The sequence below is a fragment of the Echinops telfairi genome, unplaced genomic scaffold (assembly GCF_000313985.2).
Source record: "Echinops telfairi isolate 266 unplaced genomic scaffold, ASM31398v2 ScPeMD7_22;HRSCAF=79, whole genome shotgun sequence".
NCBI classification, from domain to species: Eukaryota; Metazoa; Chordata; class Mammalia; order Afrosoricida; family Tenrecidae; genus Echinops; species Echinops telfairi.
In genome coordinates, this window is record NW_022103919.1 from 14,757,506 (window position 1) to 14,771,621 (window position 14,116).

Consider the following 14,116-nt stretch of genomic DNA (forward strand, 5'->3'; position numbering starts at 1 on the left):
GCTCAGACTTAGCACCCTAGGTAGAGAGGGATATGCTGGCTTTCAGCTGCATTTCCAAAATTCAGCATCAGCTTGTGCCCGGCATCTACTTGAGCACAAATATGCGGGTGGTGAGAACATGCCATCCCAAGGATGGGCAGCACTGGTGGACATAACTCTCAAAGTCACTGTAAAGCCTTCAAATCCAAGTGCTGGATTTGGCTAAACAAACGCCCCCAAAATGAACGCGGGAAATAAACAGGAACTGTTATCTATTCAGCCTCAGGTGAGCCCCGCTGTTTTCACCTTTGCGGAACCGCTGAGGGGTCCCTACATTAGGATGGAGCACGTGTGGGTGGCCTGGAAGCCTACACAGGAACAAGATCACTGGTCTCATGCTCTGAACGTTCCATTTTTTCCCAACACTAAATGTGCCAGTTATAAAATTGCGAGTGTTTACAGAAAACCATCTTTGGAGAGATGTGCGGCTTATTTCTGTCCAAGCAGCCGTTTTCCGTCTTTCAGACCCTGTACATATAAGCAAAAGCATCCTTCTTAAAGAAATGCTCAGCCTAAGAAAGAGATGAATGCGAACGTGTCTTTTCATAGGCCATCTGTTTAAACCTGCTATGGGAATGATTGAAACCTAAAGGAACTTCATGATGATCTGAATGGGTTACCCCCTCTGTCTCTACATGATTCTGGGCCACCTTCCCAGCTGTCTCAAAAGGTGTTGAGCCATTAACGGCTGCTGGGGCAGCTCTGGGCTGCCTATGAAAGGGGTTCACTGACCACAGTTCATAATGGCGATCAACAGGAAGTGACGGCCCGCTGCGTTCTCCACCAGGCCCAGGTCCTTGCCACCGCTTGCGTGAGGCCCCTGGCCCACCATGCCTCCCGAGTCACGAATGCTCCTGTCAACACTTCTGTTTACACAGGTGACCAGAGGCCTTCCAAGCAGCCTCTTCCCAGAGCAGAAACATTGGGGAAGCGCTCATTTTTTCTTAGTGTTCTTTGCTCAGTGGTCCCAGTTCCCTTGAGCAAAAAGCCATTCTCACCGTCCAGCCACAGAGACTGAATCCAAATCTCATAAAAGGGCGAAGAGTTAGATCCTAAGCCACATACTTCTCGTATCCCAAATTTGGGCTGAAAAATCCATATACCTTCCAAAACCAGATGCAGGTTTACATATTTCCAGTGCGCATGAGTAGCTGTTGATGGATATATATAGAAATATGATATATAGGATATGGAGATATGTGTGTATACCTATATTCTTGGGTGGTACAAACGGTTTGCACTGCACCTAAAAGTGGTCCTCAAACCTACCCAATGGCATCACCGTAGAAAGTGACCTGCTGCTGAAAAGATGTTTTTTGTGCTCTTCGGGTTTCCAAGAATCTGTTCGAGTGGCAGCAGCCCCAAGTCCAACAGAACAAAGCCCGGTTCGGTTCTGTGCCATCGTCACAAAGCGACAACCAGGAATACCTTATGGGGCTGTTCTGCTCTCCCAGACACGGATTTAAAATGAGTCAGACTCGACTCAGTGACAACAGACTTGAATTTGGGGTTTGTTCCATACACTCTAACTCCCAGGCTACTCCTTCACTAAAGGAGCCGAGAAACGCTTCAGGAATTATTGTAATAGAATTCTACTCCATGAATCATAGTTAAGCAATGCAAAGTTTACTCTTTATCACTACCCAAAAAATGAAAATCAATTTGCTTTTGCTTTTCATTTCAATCAAATTAAATGGCTCGTGTTCTCATGCATGAACATGTGGTATATGGAGGTACCCCCTCAAAAAATGGGGGGGAAAGCTCTGCTCAGCAGAGCTTTCATAGTAGAGATTTTTCCAGCTAGGCAAACATTAAGCAACTAGCTCTGCATTAGTGCACCCAGTGGCGTCACCTAGGAACCTCACTTTTTGTGATGCACAATTTAAGAGAACAGCTGACAGCTATAAAATTTTGTTTCCTGCTCAGGAAAAATCCTGCAGAAACTGCTGTGATATTCAACTCAGCTTAAAAGGGATAGCACTACGGGAAAAACTCAAGTGTATGAGTGTTGTTGTTTTTTTCGTTTCAAAAAAGGTGAAATGTAAATTGATGACAAACCTCTTTCTGGACATCCATCAACTACCCTAACACGAAAATGTCCACTCAGTGCATTTGGAATTCATTTCACCAGGTCAGACTGTTAATCAAACTTTCTACTTAGAAGTTCTGGAAAGATGGTGAAACAGTGTGCAACATGAAAGGCCTGATTTGTGCCAGACGGAGACTGGTTTTGCCACCACGACAATGTACCTACCTGCTCATTCAACCATCTCAGTGTGCCAGTTTTTGGCAAAAAACAGCATGCCTCTGTTGCCCCAGGCACCATACTCAGCTGACCTCACTCCATGCGACTTCTTTTTGTTTCCATGAATGAAGAAGAACATGAAAGGACAGCGATTTGATGACATATAACGGGTGAAGGTGCTGTCAGCCATCCAAACAGATGAGTTTGAAAAATGTTTCCAAGAATGGAATAATTAAAAAAAAGAATGGAATCACAGATTTGACAAATGTATTTAGTGTAATGGAGAATATGTTGAAGGTGATAAGGTTGACTTTTTGTTTGTTTGTTTGTTTATTCTTTATTGGGGGCTCTTACAGCTGCTATAGCATTCCATACGTCAATTGTATCGAGCATATTTGTACATGTTATCATCATCATTTCCAAAACATTTTCTGCTTGAGCCCTTGGTTTAAGATTCTCTTTTTTTCCCCCTCTCTCCCCCACCCTCGTGCATCCTTGATCACTTATATTGTTATTACTTCATCTATTACACTGTTGTCTCCCTTCACCCACATTTCTGTTATTTGACCCCTTTGGGGGTGGGGGGCTATATATCTAATCTTGTGATGGGTTCCCCCTTTCTACCCCTTCCCCCTCCCTGACCATACCCCTCCCCTCCTGATATCACTACTTCCACTACTGTTCCTGAGGGGTTTATCTGTCCTGAGTTCCGTGTGTCGAGAGCTCTTATCTGTACCAATGTGTGTTCTCCGGTCTAACCAGATTTGTAAGGTAGAACTGAGTCATGGTAGTGGGGCCGGGGGTGGGAGTAGAGGGGGTAGCATTCAGAAACTAGAGGAATGATGTGTGTTTCGTCAGTGCCATACTACACCTTGGTTGAATCATCCCGTCCTTATAACCCTTCCGTAGGGAGATATCCAATTGTCCACAGATGGGCTTTGGGTCTCCACTGCAACCCTCCTGGTTTGCATCAATATAGTTGTATGATTTGGATCTTTTGGTACCTGATACCTGATCCCACTGACACCTCATGATCACACAGGTGAGTGTGCTTCTTCCATGTGGGCTTATTTGCTTCCCTGCTGGATGGCTGCTTGTTTAACTTCAAGCCTTTAAGACCCCCGATGCAATATCTTTTGATAACAGAGCACCATCCACTCTCTTCACCACATTTGCTTATGCACCCATTTTGTCTTCAGTGATCGTGTCAGGAAGGTGAGTGTCAAAGAGTGCCAAATATCAGAACAAAGTATTCTTGTGTTAATGGAGGCCTTGAGTACGGGCCCAAAGTCTGTCTGCTATCTTAATACTTAACATATAAATATATGTACATTGGCCTCTATCCTTTTCATTATTAATTAGAATATTTACATATATACATGTCTATAGCTATACCTCTATAAATAGCTTTTACCTCCTATTTCTTTCCTCTCTTTCCAATAAGGTTGCTTTGTTAAAAAAATTAAATACATGTCTTTGAAAATATTTTGCTGTTTTTGTTAGTTTTTTGATACCCCCTGGTACATAGACTTAGTTTGGGGTGCTTGGTTAAGGGCTACGGTGCTTTCTTGTCCATATGATCCATCGGTTAAGCACTCAGCTAACAGCTAACTAAAAGGTCAATGGTTTGAACCCCCAGCAGCCCCACTGGAGAACGATGGAGTAGTCTGCTTCCACGAAGATTCCAGTCTTAGAAGCCCTCTAGGGTAGCTCTATCTGTCCTATCGTGTAGGCATGCATCAGCGTTGAGTCGACAGCAACAAGTTTCGGTGGCCCCAACGCTTAGTTACACCCCACTTTTCCTTCAGGGCTCAGTGTAAATGTCACAATCCGAGGGATGCCTTCCTGGCCTTCCAGTTGCCAAGGCATTCTACAGTCCACCCCTTGGCCTGCGCCATTCCTCCATAGAACTTACAGCAGGTGTTCAGTCCGCTTTTGACTCTGTGTGCTTCTTTAGCTCCATCTTCTCATAACTATCAAAATCAAACACTGTGACTAGTCACTTGTACTCAGGCATCTAGTTACATAGCAGACAACTAATCCTTGTGGGGGGGGTATCAGGAAAGAGAAAACTGAAGTAACATAATGTTGGAGAGAACGTCTTGGTAGTCGGTCGGTCTAAAATTTAACATCCAGGCAATAAGAAAAGATTTCTATCACTCTCTGAATATTAAATGTCTCCTGATGTTGCAAATGGTTAAGGCTGTGGCTACTAACTGAGTGGTTGATGGTTTGTACCTAACCAGAGGCACCGCCAAAGAAAGGCCTGGTCATCTGCTGCTCATAAGCCACAACCATAAAGCTCTCTGGAGCATGATGCTGCACCACAGCGCTCAGGGTCAGCACCAGGCAGATCTCCGTGTATGAAGGCAACTGGTTACAGCTTCTTCAAATAGCAATGTTGACGGTTACATAGGCTGGAAAGTTTGAATCCCCCAAATTTCTGTAACTGTGCTAGAAATTTCATGAAGATGTTGAAATCCCTAGTCCTGCTACCTAACAAACTGCTCGCCCCAGAGTGTCCTTGGTTCGAGAAAGAAAAGTTAATGAAGAGTAGAAATGTCTGATTTTGAATAAACACAAAGCAACTAATTATCTATGAGCAACTAATTATCTAGCTTGTATTTGTCTTTAACGTCAAAGGCTGAAAGGGACTCCTGCTATTGAACAGGGCAGGGAACACAGTGAGCCTAATTGGTGATCAGATGGATTTCATGTTATAATTGTTTTCAAGTGTATCTTTGGTCAGCTTTATGAATGAACAAGCTTATCTTTCCCAAAAGTGTGCTCTATAAGAGAATGCATTTCATTCCTCCCGGTAAATTGAGTACGGGGATACTTTTTTTAAGCTAATTTGGACACAATGGGTTTTCCACAGCTAGGTAAATATTCCTAAATCACAGATACATTAAAGGACGGAGTTGTTCAGCTTCTAAGACCTCTATACAGCACAAACAATGGACATTGAACTTTTTATACAATATTGTCTTCTGGGTCTTTTAAGTGACCATCTTGCACCCTATATGATTCATCTATATAAAAACCTGATGATTACAGGTCAATAGTCTCTCATGGGCTTTTAAAACCTCTCCCTAAGGGAGCTAAGTGTCCCTAACCTCCTAGTCTCTTTGCCTGGTGTAGACCTCGGTTTCATTTTATGCATTACTGTGGAAAGGGATTAGAGAGATACAGGTAGGCTAAGGGAGCTTGGTGGCACAGCGAATTACACATTGGGCTGCTGATCACAAGGTCAACAGGTCGAAACCACAGCCACTCTTTGGGGAAAAAAGATGAGGCTTCCCAACCCCATAAAAGTTTACAGTTTCGGAAACCCACAGGGGCAGTTCTACTCTGCCCCACAGGGTCACTATGAGGCAGCATCCATGCGACGGCAGTGAGCATGAGCTTCGGAGTGAGCGTGACCAGGCTCCTGGAGAGCACCGGTGGCTTGTTCTTGACTACGGTCCTGAAGATGGCAATTGGAACTCACCCAGAGGTACTGCGGGAGAAAGGCCTAGCGTTGCTTCCATAGGGATTACAGCCAAGCCTATCTTTTGGACCAAGTTTACTCTGGGACATAGGGGATTGGCATGAGTCAGAATCAGCTCGATGGCAACAGGTTTCAGTGTGCTGGACAGGAAAACAGTCCAAGTCCACTTGTTAGCATGTCACATGGTCATCTTCCAACAAATAAAACATCTAAAGTTTATAACATTATAAAAACCCGTGGAACATAATGGATATTAACAATGATAACAGTAGCTAAGAAGTGTGCTTCATCTAAGGCCAGGAGAGACACCGATTCCAAAGACAGAGCATTAATGAGCTTCCTCTTTGTCTCCCTCCCTGTCTCTCCGTCCTGCAGTTAATAGCCAAGATACCAACCATCACAGCAGTTTGCAACTTGCACGGGGAGAAACTGCAGGTATTTAAGCAATCCCATCCCGACATAGTGAACACACTGTTTCCTCCATTGTACAAAGAGCTCTTTAATCCTGACTGCGCCACTGTCTGCAAATGAGGAGGACCGGAGAACTGTCTCGCAGCCATGGGAGGCATCGCCACGAAGACAAGAGCAATGTGTTCATGGAGACTTAAGAGATCTGTCGCTACTGCAACATTAGGAATGTCCTGCACTTAATAGAATTATTTTTCACCGCTACAGTTTGAAGAATGTAAATAGGCACCCGAGTGGGGCTCTTCCTTGTTTGTTTGTTTTTGAAATGACCATAAATATACAAATATAGGACACTGGGGGTTATTTTTTTTTTTAATTTTATTCAGGTATGTTTTGGGAGACACCTGTTTATAGAATTTTATTGTAGATATATACGAGAACAGAGCGGTACTTTACATGATTACTTTTCCTGTTGATTGTTCAGAATATAATTTAAGAAAATTCTACTGAATAGGCTTACCTATTTCTATGTTTTTAGATAGTTGATGCATGTGTAAATTTGTAGCTGTCTTGGAAAGTACTGTGCACCTATGTAACATATATATAATATATGAGAATATTATATATGACTGTTACATGTACCTGCACATGCACCCTGGCTTAAAAGACCATCCCTACTAGCAAAGGAGGTTTACTCAGTCTATCTTCTGTTATTTACCTCCTGGGTTATATGTGACCTGTATGTTAGACAATCAGGATGTTGTCTTCCTGGCCAGACTGTCATCTACAGTCAGTGGCAGGATGGTACTGATTCAGAAATAATTCTAGCAAGCAGTAAATAGAAGACATGGCCGCTGTATAAGAACTCGGTTTCTATCAGTGACACCAAAGCCTTGTCCAACGGGTTCTTATGAGGAGGAAACAATAATAACTATTTGGGGTCATTTTCCCGTTTTCAGACTTAGACTGCAGATCACACTGAGGGGCAGCCGGGGGCGGGGCCGGTTTCCATGACGTATTTGAACAAACCATAGACATTTCCGGTATCTCTTAAGGACACATAAAATCTCCCTTTGGGGATTTCCTGTTGTGAAGGAAGCTTGGTTTGGGGGGCGTTCTTTAGTGCTTAGTGTGTCTTCAGCTGAGAAATACAGTCTGTAGATTATGATCATCAGCAATGTTTTTTAATAAAATGAGAGGAAAAGAGGAAATCAGAACCCAGGAACCCACATATTTTCTCTATCACCACGTTTTGTCCAGAAGAGTTAGGAAAAGAACATGCAGGGGACAGAGCAATTCTTTATATTTATTGTTTTCAATAAGTTTGTTAGGAAAAAAAAGTAGCACTAAATGGGGAGGAGGAACATTACATATACTTCTAGTCTGGGAGGTCTAGTATATATATATGAATTAATTGTATTAATTAATATTGTGTTCATATAATTAATTATATTATATTAATTGATACAATTAACATATCTTGATTCCCAAATCCTGATTTATAAAACTATCACGCAACCTTGACAGATTAGCAAACACGTTTGAATGACCCTGTGGAACTAAAACCAAGCGCCCCTGCTATGCAATTTGAAGCTATGTCATGTCCAGCTAGCCTGGGATCGGTGTGAAGCAAATCTTAGCAACACAGAAGGAAAGCAGTGAGTGAGCGCGGGAGCGCTGACCCGTGCCTTTGCTCCAATCCGAAAAGGGTGCGCGCCAAGCAGTTTCCTCCACCTGGGTCCTGCAGGGCGCCCTTATGCCTGGATCCGAAAGAAGAGGCGGAGATAAAGGGCAGCTGCAGAAACCAGGCAAGAAAAATCATGTTCTCCCTCAAGGATAGCCCAGCCACCCACTTATTTTAAAAACTAGCTCTTCTCGTTGTCAAACACACACACACACACACACACACACACACACACACACACACACCCCTACAAAGTAAAGTATCCATCCGTGGAAACAGACTCTCTTGTTCTTTTTCATTGAGTTCTCTTGTGAAGCTCGCGCGGTTGCGACCCATCTTCCAGTCCTCTCAGAACTCGTCGCTGAGGATCACAACCGTAGGGTTCGTCTTTCCATTTAGAACCCAGAGCCTTTTCCCGTTTCGTGATGGATGAATTCCAAACCAATGGGGAAAAGCGAAAAGCCTTTAAAATAATGCATCTCTTTCTCAACTACTGTTGTAATCAATTAATTTCACGACATTGAACCAAATTACCTTCAGCGTCTAAGAAGACAGCTGCAGACTGCTTGTGATGCGGCCACGGGGACTTCATTCTTTTCGGTTTAAATGTCACTCCTGCTAGCTCTTTGTATAAAGAATTAATTCCAAGAGTCATATTTCCTCCTAATGGAAAGATTACTTTACTGATTGCTAGGAAAACAGGGTAATGGAAGGCACTCAATTAAACCAAGCCGTTTCCAAATGCAATGTATGTTTTATGATTGGCTGCTGAGAGGCGATGTTTCATATGTCTATTTGCTGTTTCCCTTTGAGCTTTGAACTTATGTCAAACTTTTTCCTTGTTCTGTTAGCCTGGTGTTTTCCACTGTCGGCCTGTAATCCCTGCTCGGTTGCAAAGGGAATCATTTGTCTCCTCTAATTTACCTTAGAGGATTTAAATTGGCTCAATTTATGAAGTGGCTGAGAATTTTTTCCTCCTGTGTCCCACGGTGATGTAGGAAAGATTGTTCCCCCACACTTGCCTCAGGACGTACTGGCTTGGCATGTGTGCTGCTCCATCGTGCAAGCATTTCACTGGGACGTGAACCTTTCGAAGCTGGAAAAGAGGAAATGGAGCTAGTGATTGAACCGGTACCAAACAATCGATTTCAGGGCACAGTTGCTAAATCGGTCCCTTAAAAGAGAATCAAGGCACGTTTTCCGTGGTAACAACGTTTTCACAAGCTGCCCTGTGAACATTTCTGTGACTACATCCCAAGGTATTTGGAACCGTGGTAAGGGTAGCTTGCTTTACCACGTGCAAACCCCAACGCTTTGTCCCTTCACCACGAAGACTGAGAAAGGTCTCCAAACCCTCCTGAGAAAGTGTGTGCTGGGAGAACACACCCTGGTCCTGAACTCGTCACTCCATGCTTCGGCAATGACAATCACTGCTTGATGCAGATCTTGCACTCAGGGATGCCTCATTAAAGGAACAAACAATACGTCGAGAAGGATAAGGAGAAACAAACAAATAATCAGGCACACGATTACAAAATGAAAAATGACATAGATTGGTGTGCCAACCAGGGACCCTCTCCCACAAGGCCTTCAGACCAACCCGCAGTACAGTCCCTTCAGGGTTGAAAATGGAATTTGCTTTTCTTATTTGGACTTGCTGAAAGATTGCACACAGTCTCTTGAACAGAGACCTCTTAGTCTCATTTTCTAAAATCTGCTAAGAGCCCAGTAATCCAGTGATCCCATTTGCAAGAATATTTATTTCCCCAAGCTTGAGATGTCAGTCTGGAGCAAAAAATAATAAATCAAGCACACAGTAACTCGACAAGGGCAAGAGAAGGTGTGTGAATTCAAATCCCCTGGGAACTGGGTCTAGAGAGGCAGAGGTAAAGTTGGGAGGAAGAAAAGAGGAGAATAAGGAATTCCATATCTGGTTTGACATCCTGTTCATACCCCTACTGCCCAGGACTGGAGTCATCTTGGTACTCCTTTGTCTCCAGCAATTTAATCCCCCACCACTGAAAACAGAGGTGTGCTTCTTAACTATACCCTTTCTGTTGGGGTGCTGCTGTTCCCATCCCATTATAAGGGCTCTGGACTCAACACAGAGAATGCACGTGGTCCCTTTGGTAATTGGCGTTATTTGGTAGACCCCAAGAGATCCTCTGCGCAGAGGATTCTGGTCATGAACTCAAGAGTTGTCAGGGAGGCAGCCGTACATGGTCTATAATGACTGTCCCATTCAACGTCTAACTACCCAACAGCCCAGCGAAACTGTAGAAAATTATACCACCCATTGTCAACTCAGTCTCACGTTCTTCAATCCCACGGAGACCCGGCTTAAATACAAAGACAAGTCTGTGTTCCAGGAGCAATCCAACACGTCACAGCTTGTTTCAAAACCTCCGGAGGATGCAATTATGTCCGTGCTGCCCCAGGTCTTTGTTTTCCGTGTTATTTTCTCCTTTATGATAGAAATGGGCAAAGCGTCTAATGCTACTGGAAATTGGAAGCAATGTTCTTTTCCTGGACCCTCTCTCTATAAACTTTTGTTTCCCATGGAGTTACTCCTGCTGTCCGTAAGTCCAGGCAAAGACGCTGGGCCCTGACAAGAGAACAGCAATAGCTTCAAAGCGTGCATCGCCACTGACACTTGGCACGCAGCCCCCCATATAGAGAGGAGGGAAATGCGTGCCATGGAAACATCCATGCACGCATGGAAACATATTTTGTTTCCACTTTCTACAAGTGATGGCTAAACTAAAAGCCTGACGTGGCAAAGCCATGTGGGTCTTTCTGAAAAGATCTGAGACCCCCTTCTTTTTCCATGTCCGGGCCTGAAGCAGGAGCTATAAGCCCCAAAGCCGAGAAGGGCCAGGTAGTCAAAGCAAATGGTGAAGCAGGCTGGTGGAGGTGGGTGGGGGGAGAGGTAGGGACAAACTAACCAGAGGGGAACTGCCCCATCTAAGAAGGACATTCTCAACTCAGCTGACAACGGTGTTGATAGAGTTTATGGATTATAGGAAGACGTGATTGACGTAGAAGTCAGTGTGGACCAAACAAATAAATCACTGCATGCAGGAGGGACCCCAGGTTCCCCTACTGGCCCTGGGCTGCTAATTTCAGGGTCCGTGACTCAAATGTAGGAGCCTGTTAAACAGAAGCCTGTCTGGCCAGATGCAACCTGAGTTCTGGAGCCGTGGTCCACATTGATTGTCACTGCGAGAGGCTCAGGAGGTTGGCTGATCCCAGGCAATGCAGCAGAACTGCCCGAGGGGGTTCTTCCCGGGCTGCAGTTCACAGCCCCTGACAGTGCAACTAGAGGATAGAGGAGAGGGGAGGTGAAAAACAAGGAAAATGGCTGGTAAGACAAAAGAAAACAATTCTTTGTAAGGATGCCGAAGAGAAGGCATTTGTGTTTATCTTGGCCAGACACCCGGCTTCGTGAAGCCAGGTGACTGGATTTCTTGCTTAGCCTTTTCTAAAAAGCATGACTTGTCTATATCTTTGATCTCTGAAACAAGTTTTTATTTTTCCTTCACTGTATCTGAAAAAAAACAACAAAAAACTTGTAGAGTCATGAGCAGGAAGTCCTTTCGTTCATCTCAAATGGGGACTATGGATTCTACGCGGCAGATGGGGGTTGTCCATTTGAGCACTTTCCCCCCCAAGCTGCTGACATTTCACTGAAAGGAACTGGCCTGCGCTATCTTTGCCTTCTGCTTGACTGTGAACCCGACCTTAGTGGATCAGAGAAAGCAGCCTGGTGACTGTTCTCCTGGCCAAAATCAAGCACAAGGGTTCTCGGTGTTGAATAAGCCCAGGTGCGTGCATCACAGGGTATGGGCCCTGCAGCTGGGCAGCACGATCCATGTCCTACATCCTCCTCCTCTGACTGTGCTGGCGTAGAGCATAGTTACACCTGTCACAGCCATACATGCGCCAACACACGTGTCTGAGAAGCTACAGATATCACCTCGAAGCACAGTGCCGGCTGCCTCATCTGGCTAACAGGCACACACAGAAAATGGAGTACGTATTGTAGAAATGTAGAGGAAAAATAAAAATATTTTTTCAAATGTAATTACTTTTAATATATGCTTGTGGAAGGTATAATAATACGGTGTACACTGTCTCTGAAATTTTTGCTGTAAATAACTGGAGACGGTGAATACACTGATTTTTCTATGTCTCTGTTTAAGCATAAAACTTTGTAACGATTTTTTTAGAGGGGGAAACAAACACAACAAAGAGCCAAGACGTACTTGCGTCCTTTATGAGTGTTATGTACTTCTCTATTGTTTAGTGGAAACTGATTGTAACAGTTCAAGCATCTTGACGGGTTGTCGGTGTTGTGTCTGCTTCTTTTTGTGAAACAGCTGAGAACAGGACAGGGCTGTCCACGAAACCTGCCCCCAAAGAGTTGGCAGTGAAGATTGGTCTGAGACTCACAAATTCTATCTCCTCTAGACAGTTTGAAAAAGAGAGAAACTCGGAGCAAAAAGTTGCCTGAATAAGGAAGTCCTCTTGCCTCGTAGCAAATGGCTCTGTCCAAACCCTCCCTGCATGGAATAGCTTACAGAAAACAAACTGCTTTCTGACGAACAAAGTATTTTTGTACACGTTTATTTCTTATGAGTATCCTGAGGTCAGACCACTCATTCGCTGAAGCCATAACTGACCTTCACCAAATAAAGGTTGTAAGAACCCTTGGGGGAGGGCGGGTAGGGGGAGACTGATGGGGAGCAAAGCTAAGCGGTCGAAATCTAGAAGCAGCCCAGGCAGGAGCACGTCTGACGAACATGATGCCTTTCCTGCATCCCAAACATGACTTTCAAAGGCTAGTATTTTATGATGATCAATTTATAATTTTAAAAAATGATATTTAGATTTAAAGGAGACTTTCCAATATTTTTGAAATCCCTGACAATGCTCCCCTGCTTTTAGGATGGAGAGAATTTGATTTTCATACACTCCCAAAGTTCAGAGGTTTTAATGTTTTTATCTTGGCTCCAGCCTACACTTGTAAAGGGCAGAGAGACTCTACGGAATCCAGCAGTCGAAACGGGGGGCTCTCCGGGTTCCGTTGCCCCTACTAGCATTGCTGCTCAGTGAGGGCAGTGCGGACCAGCGCTGGGCAGTTGGCATCTCGTATTAAGCATGCACACCCTTGTGGGCAATGCGCAAAAAGTGCATTGCTGAAAGTATGTAAAATAAAAATATTCCTTCTACAAAGCATAATAATTGTACTTCTTAACAAGAATGATACCTCCTCGAGTCAACATTTGTTTCTTTGTCCGGAGCTTCGTTGCATTATTACCATGTATGATTATGATCAGCCTGTAGAGGCAAAAGGCAAACAACAAGTAGACCCAGTGACATCTATAGTTTAAAGTCTACCATGTTCTGATCTCTCGCTCCTTATTTAATATACAAGCCCTAATTTCTGTATATCTGAGTAAAACTGCAGCCTGAGTCATTTAGGAAGTACGCATTAAGTTGTTTTATTATTATAAATATACTAGAATAAAACATCGCTCCCTAACAATTTTTAAAAAAGGAGTTTTATATTACTTTAGAATGTAATAGGTTTTCGTCCTTATTTCATGTCTTGTAAATTATTAGTTGAATACTGTTAGCATTCCCTGATAAATGCACACATGATTTCTGAATGTTTTCTGTAAATGACAATCAATGTTTATGAGGTTCCCTCCTTTAAGGCTGAACAAAATTAAAAGAAGAAAAAAAAAATCTTGCCTACTGGTTTTCTTTCCCCGACAGAGGAAAAGTAAAACGAATGAAGAACATAGACACACTTGCTTTGAAAACAGTGCCTCCCACTTCTTGCATACAGCCTTGTCCTTTTTTCCAGTAAATAGCAGGGATTTTCTTCCCCCTTTAGGAAGTGCTTGAGCCGGAGGCCTGGGTTAGAAATGTTCACCAAGAAGAACTCTGATGGAGCCCGGCTATCAAAAGATATAGTGTCTGGGGTCTTAAAGGCTTGAAGATAAACAAGTGGCCATCTAGCTCAGAAGCAACAAAGCCCACATGGAAGAAGCACACCAGCCTGTGTGACCACAAGGTATCAAAGGGATCAGGTGTCAGGCATCAAAGAATAAAAAAATCTTATCATTGTAAATGAGGGTGAATACATAGTGGAACCCAAGGTCTATCTGTAGGCAACTGGACACCCATTTGCAGAAGGGTCAAGGGAGGAGATGAGCCAGTAACATACAACTTTCCTCTAGTT

The 14,116-nt window shown here is 43.7% G+C and overlaps 1 protein-coding gene across 1 annotated transcript in view; it reads left to right on the forward strand.

The window, feature by feature from the left end:
• Positions 1 to 7,563, forward strand: part of RORB (RAR related orphan receptor B) — a 93,252-nt gene extending 85,689 nt beyond the window's left edge. The window contains exon 10 of the mRNA XM_045288527.1: positions 6,150 to 7,563. Within this exon, the coding sequence (XP_045144462.1) occupies positions 6,150 to 6,305 (156 nt within the window). The 3' untranslated portion in view covers positions 6,306 to 7,563. The remainder of the gene's footprint in view (positions 1 to 6,149) is intronic.
• Positions 7,564 to 14,116: the final 6,553 nt, after the last annotated feature.